At 37.5% G+C, this 27,454-nt stretch overlaps 1 protein-coding gene across 7 annotated transcripts; it reads right to left on the minus strand.

The window, feature by feature from the left end:
• Positions 1-5,895: 5,895 nt before the first annotated feature.
• On the minus strand, positions 5,896-12,786 carry LOC144702134 (hydrolase family protein / HAD-superfamily protein). Of its 7 annotated transcripts, none has more exons than XR_013581201.1 (13): positions 12,054-12,786; positions 11,840-11,943; positions 11,238-11,273; positions 10,937-11,010; positions 9,405-9,445; positions 9,094-9,165; positions 8,738-8,939; positions 8,163-8,258; positions 7,970-8,037; positions 7,704-7,900; positions 7,534-7,617; positions 7,121-7,202; positions 5,896-6,418 (listed from the first exon to the last, which is right to left on the minus strand). XR_013581201.1 is itself a non-coding variant. In XM_078574060.1 (13 exons), the coding sequence occupies exons 1-12, from the start codon at positions 12,140-12,142 to the stop codon at positions 7,146-7,148; spliced, it is 1,131 nt and encodes a 376-aa protein (XP_078430186.1). In that variant the 5' UTR covers positions 12,143-12,786; the 3' UTR covers positions 5,903-6,418; positions 7,121-7,145. The 7 variants fall into 7 exon arrangements, 5 of the variants coding, with proteins under 5 accessions (XP_078430186.1, XP_078430175.1, XP_078430168.1 ...); XM_078574060.1 differs by having other exon boundaries at positions 5,903-6,418; positions 7,693-7,900; XR_013581200.1 differs by lacking the exon at positions 5,896-6,418 and adding an exon at positions 6,923-7,025 and having other exon boundaries at positions 7,072-7,202; positions 7,693-7,900.
• Between the last annotated feature and the right edge of the window lie 14,668 nt (positions 12,787-27,454).

Consider the following 27,454-nt stretch of genomic DNA (forward strand, 5'->3'; position numbering starts at 1 on the left):
GCACAAAGAAGAGGATATCCCATGCTCTGAAAATTGTGTGGATATCTCTAGAAGCCAAACATCTGAATAGCTTAATGATACTCACTTGAGGAACCAAGAAGTCAAAATTTGATCAATGCAACAAAGGTGTTGTTTTGGTTTTCTAGATCCGTAGTCAATGTGATATTTAGCTCTTTATGAGTTCTGATCATTGTCGATCAAGGCCAAAATTCCCGACAGATGGTGGATTATGGCAACCCTGTGTGGTGCATAAAGTGAGGGGATTGGATCGGGTTTTACCCTCGCTAAATGTGGTATAAATGATGGAGGATTTGTACTGGAAAGAGGAAGAGTGGGGTAAGAGATGTGGATATACATACTCTGGTGGCAACTGAAAGAGAGGTAAATCCATGTCAGCACATGGTAGAGTCATAGGAGGTGTGGAGAAAGGTGAGAATATCAACTATCTTATGGATTGATTGATAACACACATTATTAGTAGGTTTATGTAATTTTATTTACATATTTATCCACGTTAAATTGACTGCATAAATGGGTTGTCAAGCCCAAAATGATTAAACCCATTTTTATCATTTTTTTTAATTTTGTGAATTTTAAAGTATTTTAAGTGATTTTTCTGAGTCATATTCCGATAAAAAAAATATTTTAAGTCATAATATGATTTATCTGAATTTTTTAGATTTTATGCATAAATATATTATTTTTATAATTCAATACATATATATATATATTCTTGGTTTCTGGCTATATATTTATACAATTTTATGATATTTTTGGGGTTTTATTTCCACCGTGCCACATGCCTTCATTAATAATGAAGATGAGCCCTGTGTGTACATGGTTACTGTTGGGAGCATGGTTACTCTCATAATTTTCATTATCTTTTATGTAGAAGACATTATACTCATTGAGAACTATATAGGAATGTGTTCCTTAATAAAGGAATAACTTTCAAATATCTTCTCAACGAAGGGATATGGGAGAAGCAACCTTCGTATTGGGAATATAGGAGGCTGTGAAGGTTATCAATATTCTCCAAATACATGAAAATAGAAACTATAAATAAAAGGGTTTTTGGGAAGGATAACTCTAAGAAATATCCATTTACTATGATAATAAAGATTCATCATGTAGACCATTTCATGTAGAAAGCCCCATATTCATGTAGACCGTTTCTTATAATTCATGAGTGATGCTTATAATGAAGCCCATGGATACATGACCCAACTTTGTGAGTTATGATTAGATCATAATCCATAGATTAAAAGTCTTTAATCATGTGTTTTAATATTCCTATTTTTATAATTTTTATATTTTCAGAAAGCGGATAATGTAATTATTATAATAAATATTGATGTAATTCTTAGATTTTTTATTGTTAAGAAATTCAATGGAGAATTCAAAATGTTGACTTTGAATATAACTTTACCAAAATTATATATTCAGAAACTAGAGAGATAAACGGTACCCATCATATAAATATGGGGATTTTTTGGGACTAGATAAATTAATTTGAAAGTCAAGGCGGTAAAAATGACCCCATTAATGACATCTGGCCAAAGTCAAGAAAGTAGCTGCAAATTTTATGTAAGAATTTGATTAATTAATTGCCCATGGAAATCTGTTGAACATAGGAGTCCAAATATATAAAAATTATGCAATTTGGAGATTCAAATACCAAGTTATTGATTCTTACAATTTGATACCTAAAAATTGATGATGATGTGATGGTTAAACTAAGATTTAGGGGGTTCAAATCCCAAAAAAATTGCTATTATTATATATCTATGGAATGAGGACTAAAACAAAATCTATGGCCACCCAAATTTTGATATTTGATTATGAGTGAAGAGTGAAAAAAATATCACTGAAGTTACAGAAAAACATTTTCATTGAACTTGAGGAAAACTTGTAAGTATTCAATCAAAATATTTATTATTTTCTAACTGAAAAGAAATTTTAGCGCATTCTAATCAAAATTAAAAATGTGACATCTTTCCAACCAGTAAACCCCAAAAATTAGTCCTTAAATCAATTTGAAAACTTGTAATCACCTCCTTGCTTTTAGTGTGTTCAAGTGTGTTGGCGATGATTCTTTCTCCTCTTTTGATGGATTGACAATATTTTTGCTCCAAATGGTGTCACCAGGTCAAAAATGAAAACCACTCTATTCTTGACAAGAGAAACAGAATTACATGCTTTTGATCGAGGATTTCTCAGGTATCTCTATTGTGAAAAGAGAAAAAAACTTAAATACATTAAAATGAACGTGATAGACCTCATCTGTCAGTATTTTTAATAAAATTAAATAGTCAAAATGACACCAGATGGCATCACGCGAGAAGCCACATCCTGCATGTTTTGGGGTTCATAGTGGGGCCCAAGTCTTGATCATTAGATCATTATTCAATGACTCACGTGCTTCCAATTGTACATACATAGAACTTCAAAATTTTAATCCCCTTTGGAAATAATTTAATTCGTGGAAGAGTAAAAAATACTATTCCTATAGTCCTGTGAAATAACTCGTAGTGGCGTCCTATGTGCCATCATGTGCCACATAGGCATTGTGTTGGGCCCACAAAGTTATGATGACTGGGTGGAACGCTTCTACATTGCTGCATCCACATCAGCTGCTGTAGTGGGCCATGCCACATCCATCATGGAGTTTTGTTTTTTTGGGCCCTATAAAACCATTAAAATTATGAAATATTTAATATATCTTTAAAATTTTATATATTTTAATTTCTAATGCAATTGCAATAAAATTTTGTGAATTGGTTTCTAGTTTTGATCTTCTTTAAACACATGCCACCTAAAAAAAATAATTAGAAGATAAAATATTATTTTATAGGAATCAATAATTTTACTTGAAAAATCAAACTAGGATAACTTTGATTCTTCTATTCTTCACCTCTATCTCTTGCTTCCTTGTTCATGCACGAAGACCTGAAAGAACTAATCTCAATAAATATGGTTAATTTAGAATTGTTTTAACTTGAGAAAGGTCAAACATGAAGACAAGATATAATTAACCTTCAAGTAACATAAAAAAAAATGACTTAGTGGAATGGAATGGTGATGGTGAAAATATTATAAAATAACTATAACATGCATCATAATCATCAGAATTATCCATTAACTGTAGCGAAGGATGCATAAGATGAGTGCATAAGATGCATGTTATCAATTCACGACACAGTTGTGTAAGGGGTCCTTTGACTTGAGACACCACTGACATTTTTTGAGCGGATTTTTTTACTTTGACTATGACATGTGAGTTCTTATTCGTAGAATTCCGAACTGTCTCAAGAAGTTCATAAGGGTAATTGAATAGTCAATATGGGATCGTCCACCCTTGATATAAAAGCTAATGATTCAAGGAAGATGGTGTGATTAAGCTCTTGGACACTAGAGTCATTAGTTTCATTGATACATGGGCCTAAACAGTACACACAAATCCTATTTTAGATATTGGAAGATATACTTAAGGCATTGAATGAAATTCACCCAGACCATAAATGCTTAGGAGTCCAACCTTCACGTTCCTTCTCCCTTTGTCTTTCTTCCACTCTCGATGCAATTAGAACAACATAACAACAACGATGGAGAAATAATAGGTAACATTAAGATAATGTTTAGATTTGGCATGGAAGGGATTTTCAAGGATATTTCTAGAGGCTGGGCACATGAATATCTCACCAAGTCTCACTGAGAAATTTCAAATCTAATATGTGCCAACGTAATCCAACCATTGCTCTTGGAGTGTTGTTACTACTTTGTTATTTATCTTATGATAAATCAATGATGTATGTTGCGTCTCAATCAAGGCCCTAAAACCCAACATCTTAAGTTATGCAGCCCACCTTGAACAATTGTAGGGTTGCTCATGTGCGAACCACAAAGTGGGTGCAAAATATAAGGCATGATTTCTAATTTTTTAGTGTGAGAGGCCCCATTTTGGCAAGTTTTCAAATGTTTTTTTTTTAAATCTTCCTGTTTTTTATATTTTGATAAGGTTATTTGGAGTTTTCTTAGGATGATTTAGTCTCTCTTCATTTTTCGGTCTGTGTTACCTCTCCCTCTTCTCCTTAGATGCCAGTGAGCTTTACAGCCATGGTAACTCTTCTAGAAATGCAACACTTACTCTATATTTTTCTCTCCATTGTCTTATCTCCCTACGCTTCTCTCACTGCATTTTTACTTTTATATACACATGGATGACCTTATTTTGGAGTCTCTTCTTCATGTGTGCTATTCTTGAAGTGGTGATTTGCCCCTTGAGATGGCACTGATCTCCTAAAGTCACAATTAGTTCTGCAATCTTTCTGTGTGGTGAATTGATGGGAGTAAAAATTCAGGCCAGGGATCCTTGACAAGTTTTGGATTATTTGAGTGTTTTCATCAAAATACAAGTCATTTACACTCGCAGGGGAACTAATGTCTTCCACTATGTAAATATGATTGACACATAATCTATGGGTATCCCAAAAACCATCAAATAGATAAATATGGTGAAACTTGACCATTCTTGTTAAGATTATCAAAATTTTAGTTAGAATGGAAAATTTTAAATGTAGAATAAGTGTCATTGGTATAATTACATTTATTACTTTTGACATATTCCATTTAGGGATTTATCACCTATATTGTAAATATAAACCCAATGGTCAGTATTCCCCTGGTCAAGCCTTGTTCGACTGACAAATTGATTTCCATGACCATTTAGAATATTCATACATGATGAATTTGGTTAAAATAAAAAATGAATCCCTAGTGGGTATATTGAATAAGTTTTAGTGTCACATTTATTTATTACTAGGTCTATTAGCTTCTATCTCAATGATAAAACTCAAAAGTCAAAGTGACTAGTACAGAGTTAATGCTTCTTTGTATGATAAACTCTTGATGATATGAATTTCACTTTTTTATTGTTTGGAGTCTATAATCATTGAGTTGGTTTGCTTACATATAAAAATGATGAAGTAACCCTATTTCCAAAGTATATAAATTAATCATATATTTTAAGTATAGAATAACCACAATAGCATCATGTGGAAAATAATTTAATAGCTTCAAGACTTGCATCAATCAGCACCATTAACTGCTAGAAACTTATAATAATGATACATGGGATGTCCCTAATGATTCGAAATAGGTGGGAATTCAGTAATATCAGAATTTAATAGAGACTCTGTGATGTTTCTTACAAGCACTCCTGATTGAAGCAGATTGAATTATGTCCAACCGAGTTGACCTAGCTTTGACTTATCCATGAGGACTCTAGGCAATAACTTCCAGATAGAATATCCATGAAAACACCAAACTTAGGACAATAACGTTTAGAAAGGAGCCTTGAAGTTGAGTTTTGAGCTTGTGGAAGGGTTTGGTGCTGAGTTTAGTCAGGGAAGCTGGGTGGTTGAGGAAAAGTTACACTGAACCTTGAACACTTTGTTGTCAATATTAGAAAAACTAAAGGTTTTGTGTTCTGTGAAAGCCTAGATTTATAGGGTCTAGGTCAAGGTTGCGAACACTATTTATAAGAGCAATCAGTGAGGCTCTAAGAATGAGGACTCGCCATCAATTAGCTTGTATAATAAAATTAAGCATTATAGTTATCTTTTGCCCCCTTATGTATGATTATAGATAAATCTTTATTTATGTACTCAGTAGATAAGCTCAAGAGTATAGGTAATAATTAAGAAAAATAAAGAAATAACAAGAAACTAGATGACCTAACTCTCCGCCAGCGGTTTTACCTAGCCAACAAAACCAGCAGTTAACAAATTCAAGAGGGAGCACATGATGAATGTGCTACCAGATTATGGGCTAAGAAATTGCCTTGGCCTTACTAATTCCATAATTTTGGTCACACAATATAAATTGGCCATGGTTATTACCCATTATGTGGTGGAATTATAGTTCCGGATTGTCCGGGACATGAACGATGGACAGGACAGGACGAAGATCGTCCCATCCAATGTTCGGATATTTCAACTTCGTCTGAACCATCCCTTTCAGGAATTCATCCATTGAAGCAAAATAACCGTCCGTGTCCCGACTTTGCCAGTTTTGACCCGTCCGGAGAAGAATCGTCCTGTCCCTTGTCTCAGACGAAAAAAATCATGTTTAAAATTTTTAATATACTTTTAATATGGATTTTTCTAAGTTTTTTAGGGAAATATAGAGGAGGGAGAAAGCGTCAACCGTCAGAAGCGCATCCGACAGATTTTCATCCATCCCTTACCGTCCATCGTCTGAGATCTCCGGACATTGATGGTTTTTTCGTCCGAAGATAGGAAAACTGTCCTGTCCGTTCGTCAAGGGACCAATTTCTGTCCCGGTTTTCATCCAATCTCACGGGCGGGATGATTTTTCCGTCCTGGGACGGAAAAACCGTCCCGTCAGCATCCCTGCACTATAAGTGAAATAAATCTGAGCATTTCAAAAAAGACATGATCGAGGGTGTGCTTTCTTTCTTTTCAAAAACCTTAAAATGAGGATGTGCAAAACATTAATAGAAGATCCTAATGTTTCATAAAAGTTTTTCAGGATTTTCACTATCATTATAATGGTGGTTATTCTTTGAGCTGATATTTATGTTCTATGATAATCAGTCAATACATGAAACTATTAGCATGTCGCATCCGAAGGTTACCACAAATGTAAATGATACTTGCAATGCAAACACTGATAGAACTGACAAGAAAAGATAACAAAAATGTTTTTTTCACATTTCTGAGGAAAAGTATAACCCCAAATAATGGAAGTCTCTCCAGAAATAGGCTGTTTCAGCAAGATGGATGATCCATTTTGTCCTCTCAAGGTAGCAGACAAGTTATCATACCCAGAATGCCCAATGGGGAGCTGACAGGTGGCCACATACTAAGTATACAATGATATGAGCCCCAGGGGGTTTCAATGAACTCTGATGTAATCTCCAAAATAACTCAAAAAATAACTGAATTCTTCAACTCTGAGAGTCTGATCGTAGAGAGAAGAATAAGATATTATGGAAAGAAAATCTCAGGGATGGCAGAAGAGATACTGCAATCTCACAGCTAAGAAAACTACTGGTCTTAGCTGTGAGATAGGTCACGGCAATAGAGAAGGGAAGTACCCTTAAACATACATGAGGGATTGAATCATACACCCTCTCTCTTTAAGATGTAGTCAATAGCCTCCACCACTGAGTCCACAACCTACAAACATTGATTATTATAATGCATCAGAAAAGTTCTAATACGAAGGAAATAAATTAACTAAATGGGGTCAAACATGATTTCCCATTGAAAGTGGGGTTGGCAGGTTTCATAACATCTACAAATTTCATCATCATTATCCATGTTTCGAATGAATCAATGACGATGACAAATTCTTCACCAACCAATGGATGACAGTGAAGATTCACCATCAACAGACGGATGAGGGTAGCGATTCATCATCACTGAAACCGAATCCTAATAGTTGGAAAGCTCAAACGAGAAGTCTTGCCAATCATGATTTAAGAGTGCAATCTTAATTATGGCTTACCAAATCTGCTGGAAACTCAGAGTGATTTCCCTCTTCCCTGAATACTCCTGTTCTCGTCAGGATTGAAAACCAAGGTCGGCCAGCCTGCCTTCATAAAAGTTAAAATCCCAGACGATATTTGAGTGATGGGCCAGAGATTTTCTAATGAGAACACAGAACCTTTTCCGCACCGATGATATCTACAGAGGGGTTGTCGCCAATCATGTAAAGGGTATTGAACGCATCCACTTCTCTGCATCCATATTTCTCTTTTTGAGATTCTTTGCATATCATGGACCTCAGTTGCTCCAGGACGCCCTCAGCACTCTTGAAGGCGACAAGGTTTGGCTTCCCAAAAGATGTGTATTGCAGAGGATTATGACTAATTCTGCAGATTAAACAAGCTCTTAAGCGAATGATTGCATGAGCCACCAGTCATCATCAAAGACCCGGTTACCTGTTGAAAATGGATTCTAGAGCGAGCCTGAAGGCACCCATACCAAGACGTTTGCAAGGGAATGCTGCCTGTTTATAACCAAGTCAAGGTAACCGTGGCACATTCTTGAATAATTAAAAATTATGCCATCGGCAAAAAATGTAAGATAATGGAAGAGATTATCAAGATATTTACAAAATTACAATAAACCTACCTGGTACTCGAGATCATCTGCAGCAAAAAATAAAGATGGTTGAAATCCATTTTCTTCCCCGGGTAGTCCGCCGGACCTAAGAATGTCACAGAGAACCTACAGAGCCAATTAATACTAATTTGGAGTGACAGACGATGACAAACTCATCATCATCAACCTCAAGTGTCTTCATTGTCATCCATGTTTAGGCTTGGACGAATAATGATAACAAGGATGATTCTTCAACAACAGCTGCAATGTGGGGATGAAGACGATGTTGAATTCTCATCGTCATCGCCCACTCATCATTATCATTGTCATTGTTGACGCCAAACTCTAGAACTAAAAAGATGGTGGAAAGAAAATTATATACATATATAAATATATTACACACTTTTTCATGATAAATTGGGATCGATGATGGAAGGAACCGACAAAAAGATATAGGACAATCCTCGATGAACAACAATCTATAGCCAACAAGTCTTATGAATAGAGGTCCTTCAGGAACTGTAAAGCATCACATGGCCATACGTCTAACAGAAAAATTGATGAAGAAAAGAAGCAAAAACTGAGGAAGAGATTAAGAGAGAGACCTGGATATCTCTACCCCAGTCAACCGGATCACTAACAATGAAGGCAGCCTTAACTCTTGTTCTATGGGGATGATCAATAGGATTGGAGGTTTTCATACTGGTTCTAGCCTTGGAATTCTGCCCAGCTGCCCAAGTTTTGTAACGAGACAAGGGATCGATGTTCTCAAAGAAGGACACATACTCATCCATTGATATGACATTGCTGTGAAGATAAATTGAAACTGAATGAATAAAAGTATTTTTATTGACGAGAATTGAAATTATTTCCAAATAATAATACTTCTTATGTATGGTATCGTCCAAAAAATTGCAGGTAAAAGAAAAAATACTTGGGGACGACTCAGGTCTAATCTTACTTGAATCCATAGTTGGACATGACCTCCGCTGGTTCCCCTTTTCCAATGGCAACAATGAGTTCATTTTCAAACCTGCAAATGAAGAAAAATGACTAAGGGAACAAGTCTAAATATCATCAAAAAGTAAATAAAATTTAGGAAATAGTCGAAAAGACAAATAGGAGTATAAAAACATCACGAGAAGCCCAAGGACTGCCAACTATGTACACGAAAATTATCCGTGTGAATAGAGTATCATAAAACATGGGATTAATTTCCGATAAGTTTTACTGGTTAGATGAAATTTCAGTCAAGAAACTGAAGAAAACCACCTGCTAACTAGTCCTTTGAAAGGGGAGTGGCCTTGCACGACCTGAACCAGCAAAAAAAGGAAAAAAGCAAAATTCTCACTTTTTCCTCAAAGAGAACGTTATGATTTTACAGTAAGAAATTTCAAATTCGAGACTGCATAATTTTTAATGATTTACAGACGCAAATAAAAAGACTATCGCAAATTTAGTCCGAGTTCACAATGCAAGCCATTCTTAAAACAGATCCATAATTGGAAGAAAGTCATTCAAGAGTCAGTCAGAATAATGTTGCTGGATCATTCTATGATGAAATTGGGAAGGCCAACAGTTTTATGTCATCATTAGAACAAGGTCTAAATTGTGCGACAGCTTTTTGGTGCATCATAAAGAGCAGAGTAATGCTCCACATTACTATCAGTGAGAACCATGTCATACAATAAAAACGATAAATATGTTTCATTTAATACATTTGAAACCATATAATATAATAATAATATTTCACATAATTATAATATCCAAACTGATTCGTACAATATAAGAGCATTTGTCCAAATCAATAAAATCACCGGTTTTATTGTTTCCCAAGCTCTCTCTCTTCTTCCTTCTGCCCTAACAGTTCCTGCACACAGATTCTTCGAGGCCGGCTGCGGATTAGGTCATAAGAGCTTCCATCACATCCCATTACCAATCGTACAAATGCAATTCGAAGGGCCTTGCATGAAATTAAACTGTCTTACTCCACGATGAAGAACCAAGAACTATTGGACAAATTACATAACTGGATTAACAGTCACAATACCAGATGTTATAAGGTCATTTAGCAGGTTCAGTGTGTCCATCAATAGTAAACTTGGGTAAGAAAGACGCAATATGTCTTGAATCAATCTTGCTTTGGGTGATCTCTTGAATCCAAACCCATTTTCTATGAATCCGTAGCACTACACCTGCTGTCTTCGTCTACCTCCTGATTCTTCATCCTGTGAAGCACTACATAGATCTGGAGTGCTAGTTTCTTAACAGAAACTTTGCAAAAAATTCAACTACCATTTATGGGTGGCTTCGGAAAGAGCTATCGCAAAGAAAATTTTTCAGGGCAACAGAACAAATACCCTTAAATCTCTTTCTATTGTTCAAAAAAAAATATATCTCTCTTTCTTTCATATCCAACCTCCCTAGTCTTTACATTTGCCCCCGTAAGAATCAAGGGTATTGAAATTGTTCTTCTCATTATGATCTCACATTTTCTGCATTTGCGATTTTCAACAAAAATAAATTTTATGAAGCCCATCTTTCCATTTCAGAGCGATGGAAAGATGTTTCAAGTAAATATTTAAGTTAGGCATGCATAACTCCTTTTCCTCTGCTACCCGTACATGAACTAGCTATCAATACAGAAATGATTTACCTGTACATTTAAAAGCCCTTTAACATGAGAAAGCAGAGCCAAAGATTAAAATTTCAGAAAAAATGACTTCCTAGATGTCTTGAACAAAGAAATGACGCTTAGACAAAGTATTAATATCGATAATGTAAATAATAATCCATGTCAGTACCTGGAGAGTTGAGATTTCCACGTCTAAGAGTTTGCTCAGTTCACTCGCTCTCTTTGTTTCCGGAATACCACCTCCTGGTCAGAATGAAAATGATCCAATGCTATTTGAATGAGAACAGAAATGTCTTGAAACATAATAAAGAAAACCAGTTATAACAAAAATAATGAGCTGAAACTTTTCCTTTGGAAAAAATGTTCAATTTTGTGTTGAGTTCATTGAATCCAAAATAATAGGAAAAATTCCCTCTAATATATCCTAAATCTTCATTTTCCTCTGAGTTTTCCAGTAAAGAGTTACTTACCATTAGTCAAGAACAAAAATGGAAACTTCAGCGTACCTGCAACGGTTGATAATAGACGGCTTTATTAGTATCAGGAGACTGAAGGAATCTCACTAGAATAAGTAAGAAATGTATCGAGCAGGAAATCTAAATTACAGTGTTCAACTTGTGAAACATTAACTCTAATAATCGCGGAAGAGATGAACCTACTTTATGCCTCATTCGTCATGAACTGATACTCTTCCATCGCTAAAATATGTAACACGTGGAGATAAATCATCATCTCAGCCTCCTACGACATTTGAGCAAGACTAGGAGTTTCCCGAAACGGCCAAAAGATGGTCGAGATGGAAGAACTGAGTAAATTCCTCTAAAGGAATCGGGCTATCAGAACAATCTCAAGGGGAGGTTCTATTTGCTGTTCAAACCAGATCTTGAAAGGTGGGTGGTCAGCGATAGAGATGTGTAACATCGCAAGCGCAGAACAAGAGTGGATCTGTCAGCAGAAAGAACTAATCTTTTTTGGCTCTGCAAGAACTCCTACGAATGCTTAGTAAAGAAGATTCTGGTTTTGATTTACAGCCTTGATTTTCATCGATGGAAAATGGTAGCTCGTCCCGTACCGTCGTCGGCATAAAGCCTTTTGAGAGCCAATGAAGAACCGTCGATGGGCGAGGAACCTCTGAGAACTACCCCATCAATATCGAAAGCAATCCCAAACGACGGCCTGAACGCGGAAGAAATTTCAGCAAAGATTTGAATCTAGGGCATAAATGTAGCAAGCAGAAGCAGAAATATCACTATAATCAAATATTCATATGCTATACAGAGACGTACCTTTGGACGCTTTGGTGTATCTCGCGCCAAAGATGCGATGCGTCGAAATGGTTTCGACGACTCAGCCGACGGATCGAGCCGAAAAACATCGTCCCCCACCTCTCAATCGCGAGAGGATTCCACCCCCGCGATCCAAGATTATGCCAGAATCACGATCTTCGTCGCATTGGACGAGAGAAACTCCAAGAACGGATCAATCAGAAAAACTGCAATAATTGCCGAGAGTGAAATTCTTAAAATTACCGACAGTAATCGGAGGGCAAACGATTCGTTTAAAATCTCGGACACGGCCTATCCTCACGTGGCGGATGACGAGGCAAGAAGAATTCCCCCCCTATAAATACTGATAGAAGCAAGAAGAGCGACCTCACCCCGTAGTTCTCGCTATTTTCACAGCCATGGATAATCCTCCGTCTCGAAGGGAGATCAGAAGCAAGATCATCGCCGAGTTCGCTGGATCCGTCAGATCGTTGGTTTGCGGCCCTAATAACGACGGCCGGAAGAGTACCGGTGATAATTCCAACTCTGGAAACGGATCAAAGCCATCATCTCGCCATGGAAACTCCCCAGGTTGAAGATCTTCCGTCATCCAATTCCAATACTGTGAATTCTACCTCGCGTGACTCCTAGTTTGATTCTTCCTCGCCTGCGATTTCGAAAGATGATCGCTTCTGTTCTTCATCTTCTAATCTCCCTGGAAGATTTGAAATTCTGGCGTATTCTCGTCGGATTGGTACTGCCAGCTGCTACTTATACTTGACCAGGCTCTTGAATTTGTTCTTATGTATGTATAATCTGTTATAAATTCAAAGCCCACTTTTGAATTACTTTTGAGTTAACTATGTTGGAGTTCATCTACTCAACTATGCAGAATTGAAATTTTGGAGTTTATCCCATCTCTAGATGGATCCTCTCCACTTGTCCCTCCAAGTGAGTTAAATTAGTCCAGTCTCTTGAATATTTTATTATGTTTGTCTTATTTTAAAAAGATAATATTAGGATAATAGAAACTAGTAGGGCCTGCTCGCAATGCTCGCTTTGGGTGGAGAGAGAAGAGATAGAAAGCGGATTGGTAATTCAGATCCAGCGTGAGAATTATCGGGCTGCTACATCATTTAAAAGGATTTAAAAGGACAATATCATTTGATTTAAGTCTGGTAGAAGGCAAGGATGAAAGGGCGCCTAAATAAGGGTTTTGATAGTGGTACATAGAGAAAGAGATAGAAATTGAAGGAGAGAGAGATAGAGAAAGACAATAAGAGAAAGATAGTAAGAAACTTTGTGAGACAGTGAGAGAGAATAATAAGAGGAGAGAGAGAGTGAGAGAGAGAAAGAGGGAAAGAGTGAGAGAGATTAAGAGAGAGAGTGAGGGAGAGAGAGTGATAGAGAGTGTAAGAGAGAGTGAGAGAGTGAGATAGAGTAGGAGAGAGTGTGATAGAGAAAGGGAGAGTGTGTGAGAGAATGAGAGAGTAATAGAGAGAGAGTGAGAGAGAGAGAGTGAGAGTGAGTGAGAGAGAGATATGGCTAGAGAGAGTAAGAGAGTGTGAGATAGAGGAAGAAGATTGTACGTAGGCCTGAGGTTTTCAACTTTCAGGAGAGAATTTTGGGGTTTCATACAAACAGAGAGAAAGAGATAGAAAGAAGCCTGTACGTAGACCTGAATGATTCCGTCAATTTGTAGGAGATGGAAAAAGAGTGTTTCGACAGAAGCAGAGAGAGAAAGAGATAGGAATTGAAATAGAAACCTGGGGGTAGTGTGCGGTCGTCACCGGCCTGGGGCCGCGGGACGCGGCCCCAGGGGCCGCCGTCCCAGCGCACGTCCAGGAGCGCGCGGCCCCTGGGGCCGGCGGCCCCCCGGCGACTCCGTCTCGCGTCCTGCCCTGTGGACGGGACGCGGTGACGCGACCCTTTATAATATAGAAGCCCTAGAAGGGAGTTTCCGACGACTCTGCAGAACTCGCGGCCCCCCCTTCAGACCACAGTCCACAGGCTACCGTCCAGAGTCCAGACTGGGTTCCCCCCTGCAGACAGCGGAGTGCACTACCCAGCTCTTAGTTGATGAGGTAAAAATCAAGTTTCATTATCTTCTTCTTCTTCTTCTTCTTATTATTATTATTCTTCTTCTTCCTCTTCTTTTTCCCTCTTCATCTTCTTCTTCCCTCTTCCTCTTCCTCTTCCCTCTCCCTCTTCCCTCTTCCTCTTCCTCTTCTTCTTCCCTCTTCCTCTTCCTCCCTCTTCCTCTTCTTCTTCCCTCTTCCCTCTTCTTCTTCCCTCTTCCGATCTAAATCTTCCGATCAAATTCCTCATAAGAATCTTTTGATTGCAATATTCTTATTGTAATTTTGAATGTTTTGTCTTATCTTGAAGCGCATGTCGGATGACGTGTTTGCTCCCGTCAACAGTTCTCCATTTGGTAGTTAATTGTCTTGTTTTTCTTTTATAGAACTATTGCAGTTATTACACTAAAGACATACATGTGCAATGGATTTGTTTCTTTCTCCATTTGAGAATATAAGCAGGCAAGGCACTTTGCTGGAATGTGTTATTTTCGTGTTTGAACTTTGAATGTGGTCTTTTATGGAATTTAGGTAGTGGAAGAGGAAGAGGAAGAGGAAGAATAAGAAGAGGAGGATAAAGAGGAGAAGAAGAGAAATTTGGAAGAGGAAGAGGGGGAAGAAGAAGAAAAGGGAGGAGAAGAGGAGGAAGAAGAAGAATGTGTTATTTTCGTGTTTGAACTTTGAATGTAGTCTTTTCTGGAATTTAGGTAGTGGAAGAGGAAGAGGAAGAGGAAGAATAAGAAGAGGAGAAGAAGAGAAATTTGGAAGAGGAAGAGGGGGAAGAAGAAGAAAAGGGAGGAGAAGAAGAGGAAGAAGAAGAATGTGTTATTTTCGTGTTTGAACTTTGAATGTGGTCTTCTCTGGAATTTAGGTAGTGGAAGAGGAAGAGGAAGAGGAAGAATAAGAAGAGGAGAAGAAGAGAAATTTGGAAGAGGAAGAGGGGGGAAGAAGAAGAAAAGGGAGGAGAAGAAGAGGAAGAAGGAGAAGAGGAAGAAGAGGAGGGGAAGAGAATTATCTATTTTCTCAAGTAAAAATTCAAAAAAAGTATAAATGAATGAGAAATTGAGAACTCTGGGCCCCAGAGTCTGGGGTGCGGTCGACTAACCAGGGAAGCGGCCCCGGGGCCGGAACGACGTCCCGTCCAACGTCCCCCCTTCACCGCCGGGGCCGGGGCCGTGTCATCCGGGGCCGTGAGCCCCCGGGGCCGGGGCCGGGACTGCGTCCCATCACGCGTCCCAGCCCTCCGCGGGGCCGGGGCCGCGTCCCGTCCGTACGGCCGCACACTGCCTGGGGGACAGAGCGACAGAAAAACACATAAACAAAGAGAGAGAGAGAGAGAGAGAGAGAGAGAGAGAAGAGAGAAAAGAGAGATAGGGAGATTGAGCGAGGTAGATAGATATAGATACAGAGAGACAGATAGATAGATAGATAGACAGATAGATAGAGATAGAGAGAGATAGGGAGAGATAGAGCAAGATAGATAGAAAGAGATAGAGTGAGATAGGTAGATAGAGATAGAGAATTTTTAAGATCACATGTAATTTTTTTAGAAATAAAAAAAGGTAGATAGAGATAGAGAGTAGAGCGAGATAGATAGATAGAGATAGAGAGAGACATAGAGATAGATAGAGATGGAGAGATAGAGCGGGATAGATGCAGATAGAGCGAGATAGATGCAGATGGAGCGAGATAGAGCGAGACAGATACAGAAAGAGGGAGATAGATACGATTTGAGAGAGATTAAGTAAAATATATACAATTGAGAAAGATAGAGAGAGAGAGATAGATAGAGATAGAGTTATATAGGTGAAGAAAGAGCGAACCAGAAAGATGGAGGGAGAGATAAACATCGAGAGATAGAGAGAGAGAGAGAGAGAGAGAATGAAACCTGCAGGCGTTGCCGGAGAGGAAATCCAGGGGGCTTTGAGGACGTTGCTGCCGGCGTGGATGACGCTTGAGAACAACATTGGAGAACATTGGAGTCCCTGCAGTTGAAGCCCATTTTCTGATGAACGTACGTTCCAGTTATACATCCGGATCGTCCCGGACGAGGACGGTGGATGAGGACGGGATGAGCTTCGTCCACGTGACCGTCCGGTGAGTCCCCCGGGACGAAGGACGGGACGATATGTCGTCCGCATCGTCCCGTCCTGCATACCCTGGGACGATGTTTCGATCCGTCCCAAGGCCCTGGGACGAAATTTCGTCCCATGGGACGAAATTAAAATGAAAAATCATCGCGCCTGCCCTAGGTTTTTAGAAATCACATCGGCGGGACTGCGTGTTTGCGTATTGGTGTCTGGCGACTTGCCAGTGGCGAGCACATTCTTGGCTTGGAGAGGTGGAACCAACCTGCTGGAGCACGAATCGGCGAGTTTGACGTCTTCTTCAAGATCTTTTGAGCTCATGATAGGGACGCGGAATCGTGCCAGCAAGGTACGTATGTATTGGTATTTCTATCCGATTTTTCTTTAGTTCTTTCTATCTAAAGTTCGACCTATCTATGTATCTATCTGTCGATCTTTCCTTCTATATATCTAGCTATCTATCTACCTATCTGATTTTCGTTCTATATATCTATCTATTTATGTACTTTTCTCTCTTGATCTCCCTCAAACTGTCGTTTTAATTTGTTAATTTTCTCTCTCGATCTCTCTCAATCTCACATTTTAATTTGTTAATTTTCTCTCTCGACCTCTCTCAAACTCTCTCGATCTCTCTCAATCTCTCGTTTTAATTTGTTAAATTTCTCTCTCGATCTCTCTCAAACTGTCGTTTTAATTTGTTAATTTTCTCTCTCGGTCTCTCTCAATCTCACGTTTTAATTTTTTAATGTTCTCTCTCGATCTCCCTCAAACTGTCATTTTAATTTGTTAATTTTCTCTCTCAATCTCATCCATGTTTGTGCCTGGAAGAATGAGGATGGGTTTATCGTTGCTGATGGCGGGCCGATGATGTGTGTCTTGGAAATCAAATGAAAAGGCCAGATAATGAAGCAAAATTGTCCACAGGCGGTCAACGTCATCAGCCTGATTACGTATCTCCGATAATGAATCAAATTATTCATTATCGGAGATACTGGACTCTCCCTTGGGTTCTTTTTCTACGATCTGGGGTTTAGCTTGTGGTGGACGAGGATGAATTTGTTGTCATCACCGCCATCTCCGGATCGACCCATGTTTGGGCTCGAACGAATGAGTTTTAGCAATGATTGTTCAGTATTAACAGATGGATGGTTGTGATGAGGATGACAATGATTTCATCATATAATGGGGAAACTGTCATGATAGTATGTGAAGACGTCGGCTAAGCATTTGTAGACATCTTGTTTCATTGATGAAGTCAATTTCCATAGAGCATTTCAATATATTTGGCTTCTGAATTCTCATTATTATTCTGTTTGAATGAGTACTTTGCTAGAAATCTAATTTTTTGAATAAATACGTGACCACATATAACTCCATCCAAAATGAAATGCAATAAACATCTGAGTATATCATCATTATCTGCAGGTCGGTGCAGGCGTAGGGGTTGGCTGCGGCGTGTCCTTTCTTCTAAGAAGCGGTGCTTGATTACTACGTGTCTGGTACTGTTTCTACTTCTTCTATGTGTGCACATTGGTTCATCTGTCCTTCTCATATTTCTGTGTGTGGATACCCTTCCCTTTGTCCTCGATCTGGGCTTCCCTTTCTATCTTTACCTCTCCCCGACTGTCTGAAACTTTTTTTATCTACGCATCTCTCTACTTATCTACCTCTCTAAATTACTCTCTTTTATTCTTTCTCTTTCTCTCCTCGATCTGGGTTTCCCTTTCTATCTATGTCTCTCCTCGACTGTCTGAAATTTTTTACATCTACACATCTCTCCACTTATCTCTCTCTCTAAATTTCTCTCTTTTATTCTTAATCTCTTTCTCTCTTCGCTCTCTGTTTCCCTCTCTATCTACTTACCTCTCCATCTCTCTGAAATTCTTTCTATCCAGGTATCTCTCTACTTATCTCTCTCTCTAAATTACTCTCTTTTATTTTCTTTATCTCTATCTCTCATCAATTCTACATCTACATCTCTCTGAAATGTATCTCTCCGTCTCCCTATATCTCTTTCTATCTACGCATCTCTCTACTTATCTCCCTCTCTAACTCTCTATCTTTTATTTCTATTACCTGCAGGTTTTTTAACTCAACGTCGACTAGTTTTGCGCAAGGGCGATGGATGGGGGCACGACGTCCGCCTCATCCTTCCGTCCCAGTTCCTCAAAAATGATATTATTTTCTCTTTCACCCACACTGTTTCTGGACCTTGTTCTTTCAACATTTAATCTCTTCTAATGTGGCGAACACTTTGAAAGTTGGGCAATTGTTCTGAATTTTAAAATTATTATGAAATTTCCTTAGCTTCGTTCTCCAGTGCGAAACGCAAATGAATGAAAAATCACTGAAAACCTTGAGTGAGATTGTAATATCGTATATAATTATCAATATTACACTACTCATGACAGAAATCTAAGAGATTTCTGTATTATCGGATTTAGGTAAATTAAAACAACATGAGTTTTGATTTCTTATTTATCTAAATATTTTCTTGGAGTTGAAGTTCAATGCCACCTTTATGTAAATGAAATAGTAAATAGAGGAATGCAAATTACTATTAACATAAATTAATACTAAAAAGGGGCTGATGAGCACAATTTATTAAAAATCAGCCTATATTCGTGTTCAATCTCAATGGCATTCTCGCAGAGAAAAAAATTTATGATTAACATCAATTAATGATGAACACAATTTATTAATAATCAGACTATCTCTTCAAGAAAAAAAAAAAAGAATAAGCAGACTACATTCATGTTTAATCTAAATGGCATTTTCGCAGTGAAAAAAACAAAAAAAAATTCGTCCAATTCGATCGTCCACCGTCCAGACATCCCGGACGGACGAAGTTTTCGTCCAATGAGACGAAAAGTCGTCTCGTCCGGGGTTCTCCGGACGAAAGTTCGTCCCAGGTTTCGTCTAGGGACGACAGACAGGACGAAAACTTCGTCCCCGGACGAAACCTTCGTCTTGTCCGCGTCCCGGATGTATAGTTCCAGTTGATCTCGCTGCCCGCCGTTTCTGTAACCATTTTCTGTAAAAGAACTTTTCTAATGTGAAACCCATAAACAAAACGATAACCTTCCTTCTCCTTCACCGGTGAAGGAAGGTACAGCGAATCAGAGGCCACGATGAACATCATACATCTGTTTTCTTCAATCAAATTGGTAAATATGCGTCCCTCTCTCTCCCACTTTCTCTCTCTTTCTCTCTCTCTCTCTCCCTCTCTTTCTCCCTCTCTCCTTTCCCTCTCTCCTTTCCCTCTCTCTATCTCGCTCCCTCTCTCACTCTCGCTTTCTCACCATCGCTCTCTCCCTCTCTCCCTCTCCCTCTCCCACTCTCTCTCTCTCCCTCTCGCTTTCTCACTATCGCTCTCTCCCTCTCTCCCTCTCGCTTTCTCACTATCGCTCTATCCCTCTCTCTCTCTCTAACTCTCGCTGCTCACTATCGCTCTCTCCCTCTCACTATCGCTCTCTCCCTCTCTCTCTCGCGACGAAGGGAGAGGGAGAGCGCGAGAGGGAGAGAGAGAGAGCAAGATAGGCGGAGAGAGAGAGAGCAAGATGAGCGAGATAAAGAGGGAGAGAGGGGAAGAGAATGAGAAAGAGCCAGAGAGGGAGACAGAAAGCGAGAATAGGGAGAGAGAGAGAGCGATAGCGTAAGAGAGAGAGTGAGACAGAAAGGGGGAGAGGGGAGGGAGAGAGCGATAGCGCAAGAGAGAGGTTGAGACAGAAGAGGGAGAGGGGGACAGAGAGCGAGAGAAAGAGGAGAGAAAAAGAGAGAGAGGCAAAGGGAGAGAGATAGAAAGAGGGAGAGACGAAGAGAGTGAGCGCGCGAGAGGGACAGAGAGAAAGAGAGAGACAAGTAGAGACAGAGCGAGAGAGAGTGAGAGAGAAAGAGAGAGAGGGGAGAGAGAGCGAGAGAAAGAGGACAAAAAAAGAGGGAGAGACGACGGGAGAGAGAGATAGAAAGGGGGAGCGACGAAGGAAGAGAGAGAGCGCGAGAGGGAGAGAGAGAGCGTGAGAAGAACTGAGAGAGAGAGTGAGAGAGAGGAAAAGCAAGAGAAAGAAAGAGACAGATAGGGGAAGACCGAGAAAGAGAGAGTGAGAGAGAAAGAGACAGAGGGGGAGAGAGAGCGAAAGAAACAGGAGAGAAAAAGAGGGAGAGACGAAGGGAGACAGAGAGAAATAGTAAGAGGGAGCAACGAAGGGAGAGAGAGAGCGCGAGAGGGAGAAAGAGAGGGCAAGAGGAACAGAGAGAGAGAGAACAAGAGCAAAAGAGAGAAAGAGACACAGATAGAGACAGAGCGCGAGAGAGAGAGGGAGAGAGCGAGAGAAAGAGGAGAGAAAAAGAGGGAGAGAAGAAGGGAGAGAAAGAGATAAATAGAGGGAGCGACGAAGGGACGGGTAAATTTTTTCCGCTACTGCAACTCTTCTTTTGTAACCGCTTCTCTCTCTCTTTTCTCTCTCTCACTCTCTCTCTCTTCTCTCTCACTATCTTTTCAGCCAATCAGAGGCCAGAAGCGCACATGTATTCCTATTATAGTAGTATAGATTTGCTTTATAGGAATACATGTGCCTTCATACACCATATTGTTAAGAACAACAATCCAAAAAGAACTAAAGGAGAATGAAGCGCACACGGCGAGAAGAAGCTTGGGGAGGGTTGAGCGCTAGAGACCTAGACGCTGCCGGCTTTCCACTGAGGAAAGAGGAGAGAACGAACGCGAGGCAGGAACATGAGTCTTCCTCTCTTCCTCTGGAGCGAATCAACATAGATGAAATGCTTCTCTTCCTCTATTTCTCTCTTCCTCTCTTCATCTCTTCCCTTGAACAAATGCTTCTACACTTTGCACGACGTAACCTCCCAAAAAAATGGTTACAGATTTTATCTCTCTCTTCTCCCTCACTGTCTCTCTCTTCTCTCTCAGCCAATCAGAGGCCAGAAGGGTACACCAATTTGCTCTATAGTAGTAGAGATATTGGGGGTTTAATAATTATATTTGATAGCAATAGTGGGGTTCAATAGTCCAAAACCCACGTCCCTCTAGATATGATTAGACATGGTTGTTCTGTTTTGTTCTTTTGAAACGAACAAAAAATTCGCACAAAAGAACTGCACATGGCCTTGTTCTTTGTCATGTTCTTTTTTATGCGAAAGTATAACACCTTTTTGCACAATTAGAACAATTCGAACAAAGTTCGCACAATTTATAAAATTCACACAAATTCACACAGAATTTGCACAATTCACACAAATTCTCAGAAATAAATTTTTAGAGTATTTTTTCTTACTATGTGTCGATGTATTACTAAAGAAATACTCTTAGTTATTCAAATGATCCTAATAATAAGATTGAGTTAAGGCAATAAATAATTTATCGATGAATCACTCAAATAAGAGCATAGTAAATATAATATATAATATACATACAATTAAATAAAAAATTTAAAAAATAAAAATTGACAAATTGAATACAAAAAATAAAAAAGTGAATTAAAAATTTTATATATATAAAAATGGAATAATCAAATAATTGAATTTGTTGTAGAATAATCCAATCTCATTTCACATTACCCAGTTACATGTAAAATGTCAAGCATAAAGTAACACTATAGTAATTAATTAAATATGGATGATAATAACAAATACTTTAAACTCATTGTCTAAATAAATGATGAGTGCAATACATCAGTCAAGGAACTATATCTATGTCATTAGATGAAAAAAATAATAACAAAGTCTAAACGGTGGGTGCATCCACATTAATGGCAAATGGCTCATCATCATCATCGCCATCATTGTCATCTTCTGCTCTCAAATCTTCATTACTATACCATGACTTCAACGTCATCAGAACTTTGAAAGTTCGAAACCTAACAAAGTAACAATTCACATATCTATATTTTTTAATACGGTTTTAAAGAACAAACATACATATAATAATAAACGTATGTTTATTCTTTAAAAGCGGATTAAAACAAATTCACACAAATCAAACAATTCGAACCACACAAGAGTGTGAGCGATGATCTGTGCAAATTTGTTAATATTTTGTTCGTAAAACTGAACAGAATGAACATATCACACTGGCTCGCACATAGCAAAGTGAACAACTATGTCTAGATATGATGGAGTTAGGGAAAGACGGTTTCGGCCTCGGTGTCAGTTTTTTGTCAAAAAACTAAACCTATACCAAAACTTTCATTAGGTATTATTTCTGGACATATCTACTTTATAAATCCATCTATCTCATCTCTCCTTGTCATTCCATAAAAGTCATTATCTATTCATCTTATGTCTTATCTGCTTTATTATTTGTCCATTTGTCTTTTGTCTTCATCTTTTGTTTGATAGTCTCCCTTATGTAGCCATATATATATGTGATTTACTCCTTGTTGGAATATTTTGATGGACCTTACTTCTATCATCATGTGAATAGTAGACCTTGAGACATGTCTGGCAATCCTTATATTGTAAGAAACTTTTGTTGCCACTCTCTTGTCTTTTGGCCTTAGATCTCCTTTTCTTCTCTTTTCATTCACACAAGAACAAGAAAGTGGCATTTGCAGATGCTGAAGAGTTTGGGGAACATTTATTCTCCAATGTCATGCTAGATTGTCTTCCTTTTTTCAAGAAAAGTTATCCAAGAGCATTTGTCATGTCCACCTTTAGTGTGAAGGGAATTTTATAAACATTATGCAGGGGAGGGAAGTTTTACTAATGAGAGAGCAATATAATCAAGAGAATGGATGAATATAAGTATAGTAAAAAAGGTTGATGGAGAGAGAGAGTCTTTCCAAAATAGAGTGTGATATTAGGAAAATACTATAAGAAAGATTCGTGGGAAAAATTAAGAGAAAACAATTTGGAATAAGGGAGCCATCTTTGTTAAAAAAAATTGATTTCCCTCTCATTTGAAAACTCAATAAAACATCATAAATAGCATTATTTTCTAATGAAATAACTTCAAACAATGAAAGGTACAATGCAAAATATCTAGTATGGTTTTTGATATTGTGAAATTTCAAGAACGTTTTGTATGCTATCTATGTGCAACCATTACATGAATTTATTTCCTTTATGAGTGTGTTATCATATATGTTACTAATTCGCATGCACAATCCATTTTAGCCTCAATATCTTATTTTGTTGACTTACTTAGATCATGTATATGCATTGGGTAAACCATTATTTTTGACCCAATTGATTTTATTTAACCTAAGAGTTAATTAAAGGGACAAAATGATCATACCATCCAAAATAAATTTTCAGTTCAATTTTAATAGTACAATGTGTTGACATCAAATTAAACATCAACTACAATTAGTTACACAGAGATATTAACTTAGATATCTCCATATTAGAGTTAGATTAGATTCTAACTTTATCTTTCGTCTCATAGATGTCCTTTTGATATTTTTATGTTGGGTTGTATTTTGAATGAAGCCAGACTACATTGGCTAATTATTGAACAGGTCATTTGAGGTTGGATATAGTATAATATTCACAAAACTTAAACACATGTATTTTCACTTGTTCGTTCTATGGTTGTGATTGAAATGAAAGAGTAACAGTTTGTGTAACAGAGAATAAATCAGAATTGTAACAGGTATTTCAAATACAATTATCTAAATACATTTACATAGATCATATTTTCAATTTCTTAGTTCCTCGACCTAGATGTATTGAGTTATTAAAGTGTACATCCTCGAATTGTATCCACATGATCCTCGCATCATACCATCCTTCAGTTAGTGATACATGATATCGATCCTTTGTTGTCATTTTGATCTTTTGATTGCATCCTTCAGTTAATGATACCCAGGGAGAGAGGGGAGAATTAGGATATGTGACTGAAAAATTCTGGCCAAGGTGAATTTTATCAAGGGCTTTCTCACATTTATAATTCTGAATATTTTCTCATAAATTCCCTTAAATTTATGAATATCTTCTAAAGTCCAAAAAATATTTTGTGTGTGACCCTTTTGGCCCATGTATTATTCTAGTTAAGTACTGTAATTGCCTATCTTTTTATAAGTTAGTCTTATTATGTATCCTTATCAGCATCTATATCAATAAAAAAACAATATATTTAACCCGACTAGTTGGTTCAGCTTCCTCTCCATGGGGTGCCAAGCTACACCTATGCTTCAGAAGATACAAATTATTATATCAACTCTATCATATAACATTTACCATCACTAGTTACAATATATGTATAAACCCTTGTTTGTATGATACTCCTAGGATGACTTACATAATGGTCAACTAGAAATCCCTAATCAGTCATCACATTTAGTACTAATATGTTTGTAAATCATTTTGAAAGCTATTTTCAAATATTCCGTTACATTGGCCAACAATTTCCTTGTATTATCTTCCTTGAGCTGCTTCATCTTATACCGAGGGTGGACAATCGCATCTTGACCACTCAATAATATTCAATAACTTTGTGATGGACATGAGGTGAGATGGTTTAGAATTTAGTGAATAGGAAATAGTAAGGCAATGTCCAAGGAGCACTAACATGACTATGATCTATTATAGATTAGATGAGTCCTTCAAGAACTTACTACGACCTAGGAAACTCTGGTATGATCTATTACAGATTAGATGTGCTACTATGATTGCTAGTTAGTGATAACATGTAAATTTTTCAGTTATTTTTGGGAAATTTACCCTTGTTTATGCATTAAATAAATAAAAATGCATGTTATCCACCTTTCTAAATATTAAAATTATTTTTGGATGTAATCATATTTATAAGGATTATTCTGACATCATATTCTTAAATACTTAATTTTTTAGTTCAAAATTTTTTTCTATGAATTTTTTGAATTATATGCAGGAGACATGAAATTTCTAAGTTCAAATATATATTTAATATATTTTTATGAATTAGAATTTATTTTAAAATAGTTGATTGATATATTTTTTGCATTCAAGTTGTCAAATGGCCACCAATCACGACTATTCTCAATGACTAGCTGCGTTAATCGTTTTGAAAGGGCACAATTATGGCATTGCTAATCGTGATACCATAATGCACCAACATTAGCTGACACTATCTTTATTTTTTTATCTTCAGGGGCAACATGGACACACAGAAAAAAACACAATTTAAATCGTGATGAATATGATTCCTAAATTGAGGGGGGGAAAAAATGAAGAGAAAAGTCTAAAGTTGTGTCACTACACATAGTGCGCACGTGTACCACCGCAACTTATTAAAAAGAAATAAAATGTTGATGCAGCAAGTGAAAACACGTACCAATTCAAGGAATTATTGGGGAATCTTGCCCCTTTTTTCTGACAAGAATGACATGCATAAGCATGTCATTCATTATAAGTCAAGCAAAAAGGGGAATATAGTGACATGGCATGCGATGACGCATCGCCACATCACAAATATTCAATAAAAATAATTAAAATGATTTTTTTTCTTTTCCCATGCACATGCATGTGCTGTTCTCAAAGTGCACAGTCATGGAAGAGGAGGCCATTGCACAAATAATTAAATATCTGATGATTGGATGACTTAACCTAAAATGGAAAAAGAGGATGCATCAGCACTGATGATGAGATAGAAAAATACTTGGCTATGATTGGTCTAACTTCAAAGTGTGATGAAATACAGAGGTTTGATTGAGCCCAAATTTTTAGGGACACTTCGTCTTTACACCCTCATTCCATCCATACCCTCTGACCTAAAAATAAACGTGTGGATCGCTATCAAATTCATCCTTAAACTTGATTTCTAATCATGTAAGCTGATTAAAAATTAGTGAGTTCCTGAAATTCATCAATTGTGTTCTTGATGTCTTGCGTGTGTAAAAGAAGCAACAGAGAAGAAGGGGAGCTTACATGCACTCACAAATTACTATGATATTGACACAATGTAAGGATCTATGGTATGTATCCGTGCCTTACATTGTTAGTTCTCGACATCATCGTTTGTTTAAAATTTTACTACCACGTCTCACCATCACATCATTTCAGTACGGCCTCCAAATCATGTCTTACCACCTTCATGACATCGTCTTATCATTACATTACTCGTCAATTACTGTATTCCACTCATTCTCTCCTTCATTCTTGTCATTATTCACATCATCATCATTTCATTCTCGCATTCACTTGACCTTCTCAAATCAGAATTATCACTCTCTACTAATTACTCTCCTCAACTTAATATCACTATCTCACTCAGATTTTCTTGTGTCTCAATTTTTAATTAGTATGCATCTTATCTCATCTCAATAATCACTATATTAAGGATATTAAATCCTTAGTCATCATTCCCTGTGCAGACAATTCGTATATTTCACTAGATAAGATTAATAAGTGAGTATATGTTTATATTTTTATTGAATAATCTCAAAAATACCAACAACAAGTTTAAACCATAATTTTGAAATTATCAGTCAGGCATAATAATGTACAACATGAAATGATTCAATTGATTGAAATTTGATAAAAAAAGAGACAGTGATATCATCAATATGAATTATGGTCAATCAGATGAGTCTAATCTACTAACCAAGAGAATGTCAGCGGTACTTCTCAAGATTTATTCTTGAAGTTGGTATGCGAAGAATACATGTATTGATTGATATTATGTGGTCGTCAAGCCAATCACACCACCATATTTATTTAAGTTTATTGAATAAAATGTTACGTTCATTATTATTCCAGTGTGATGATTGTAATAAAGTCCATGAATAAGTGCAATGACCTAGTAAATTATGATGAGATCATAATACAGTAATCATAAGTCTTTAAACATGTATTCTAAATATTCCTATTCAATGGATAGTTGAGATGGACATCAAATTATATGGATAGAATAACACTAACTCATCCTACTTATAAATTGTAGTTGATCATGTGGCTATTAGTCTGGCGACACTAACGACAAATATTGGGTGCTCTTTGGAGAAAGAGTTCAGTGAATTGATCCACATGAATCTGAATGGTATTATACCTAAACATCAATCAGGTTCATTCACGTCATGGCTGTATAAGTGATCCACTTACATGAGACACCAAGGACATCTCGTGAATGGACAACTACATTTTGATTATGACTTGCGAGCCTCTAATCATGAGATTCAAACAAGTCATGGCTAGAATGTTGTAAAAAGCTCACGGAGATGATTGAGTGATCAAGACAAGATCATCCGCCCTCGATAGAAGAGGAGATTGAGTCAATGAAGACGATGCAACAAATCCTTGGAAAGGATAGTGAGGATATTGG

The sequence above is a fragment of the Wolffia australiana genome, chromosome 1 (assembly GCF_029677425.1).
Source record: "Wolffia australiana isolate 7733 chromosome 1, ASM2967742v1".
Taxonomy (NCBI): domain Eukaryota; kingdom Viridiplantae; phylum Streptophyta; class Magnoliopsida; order Alismatales; family Araceae; genus Wolffia; species Wolffia australiana.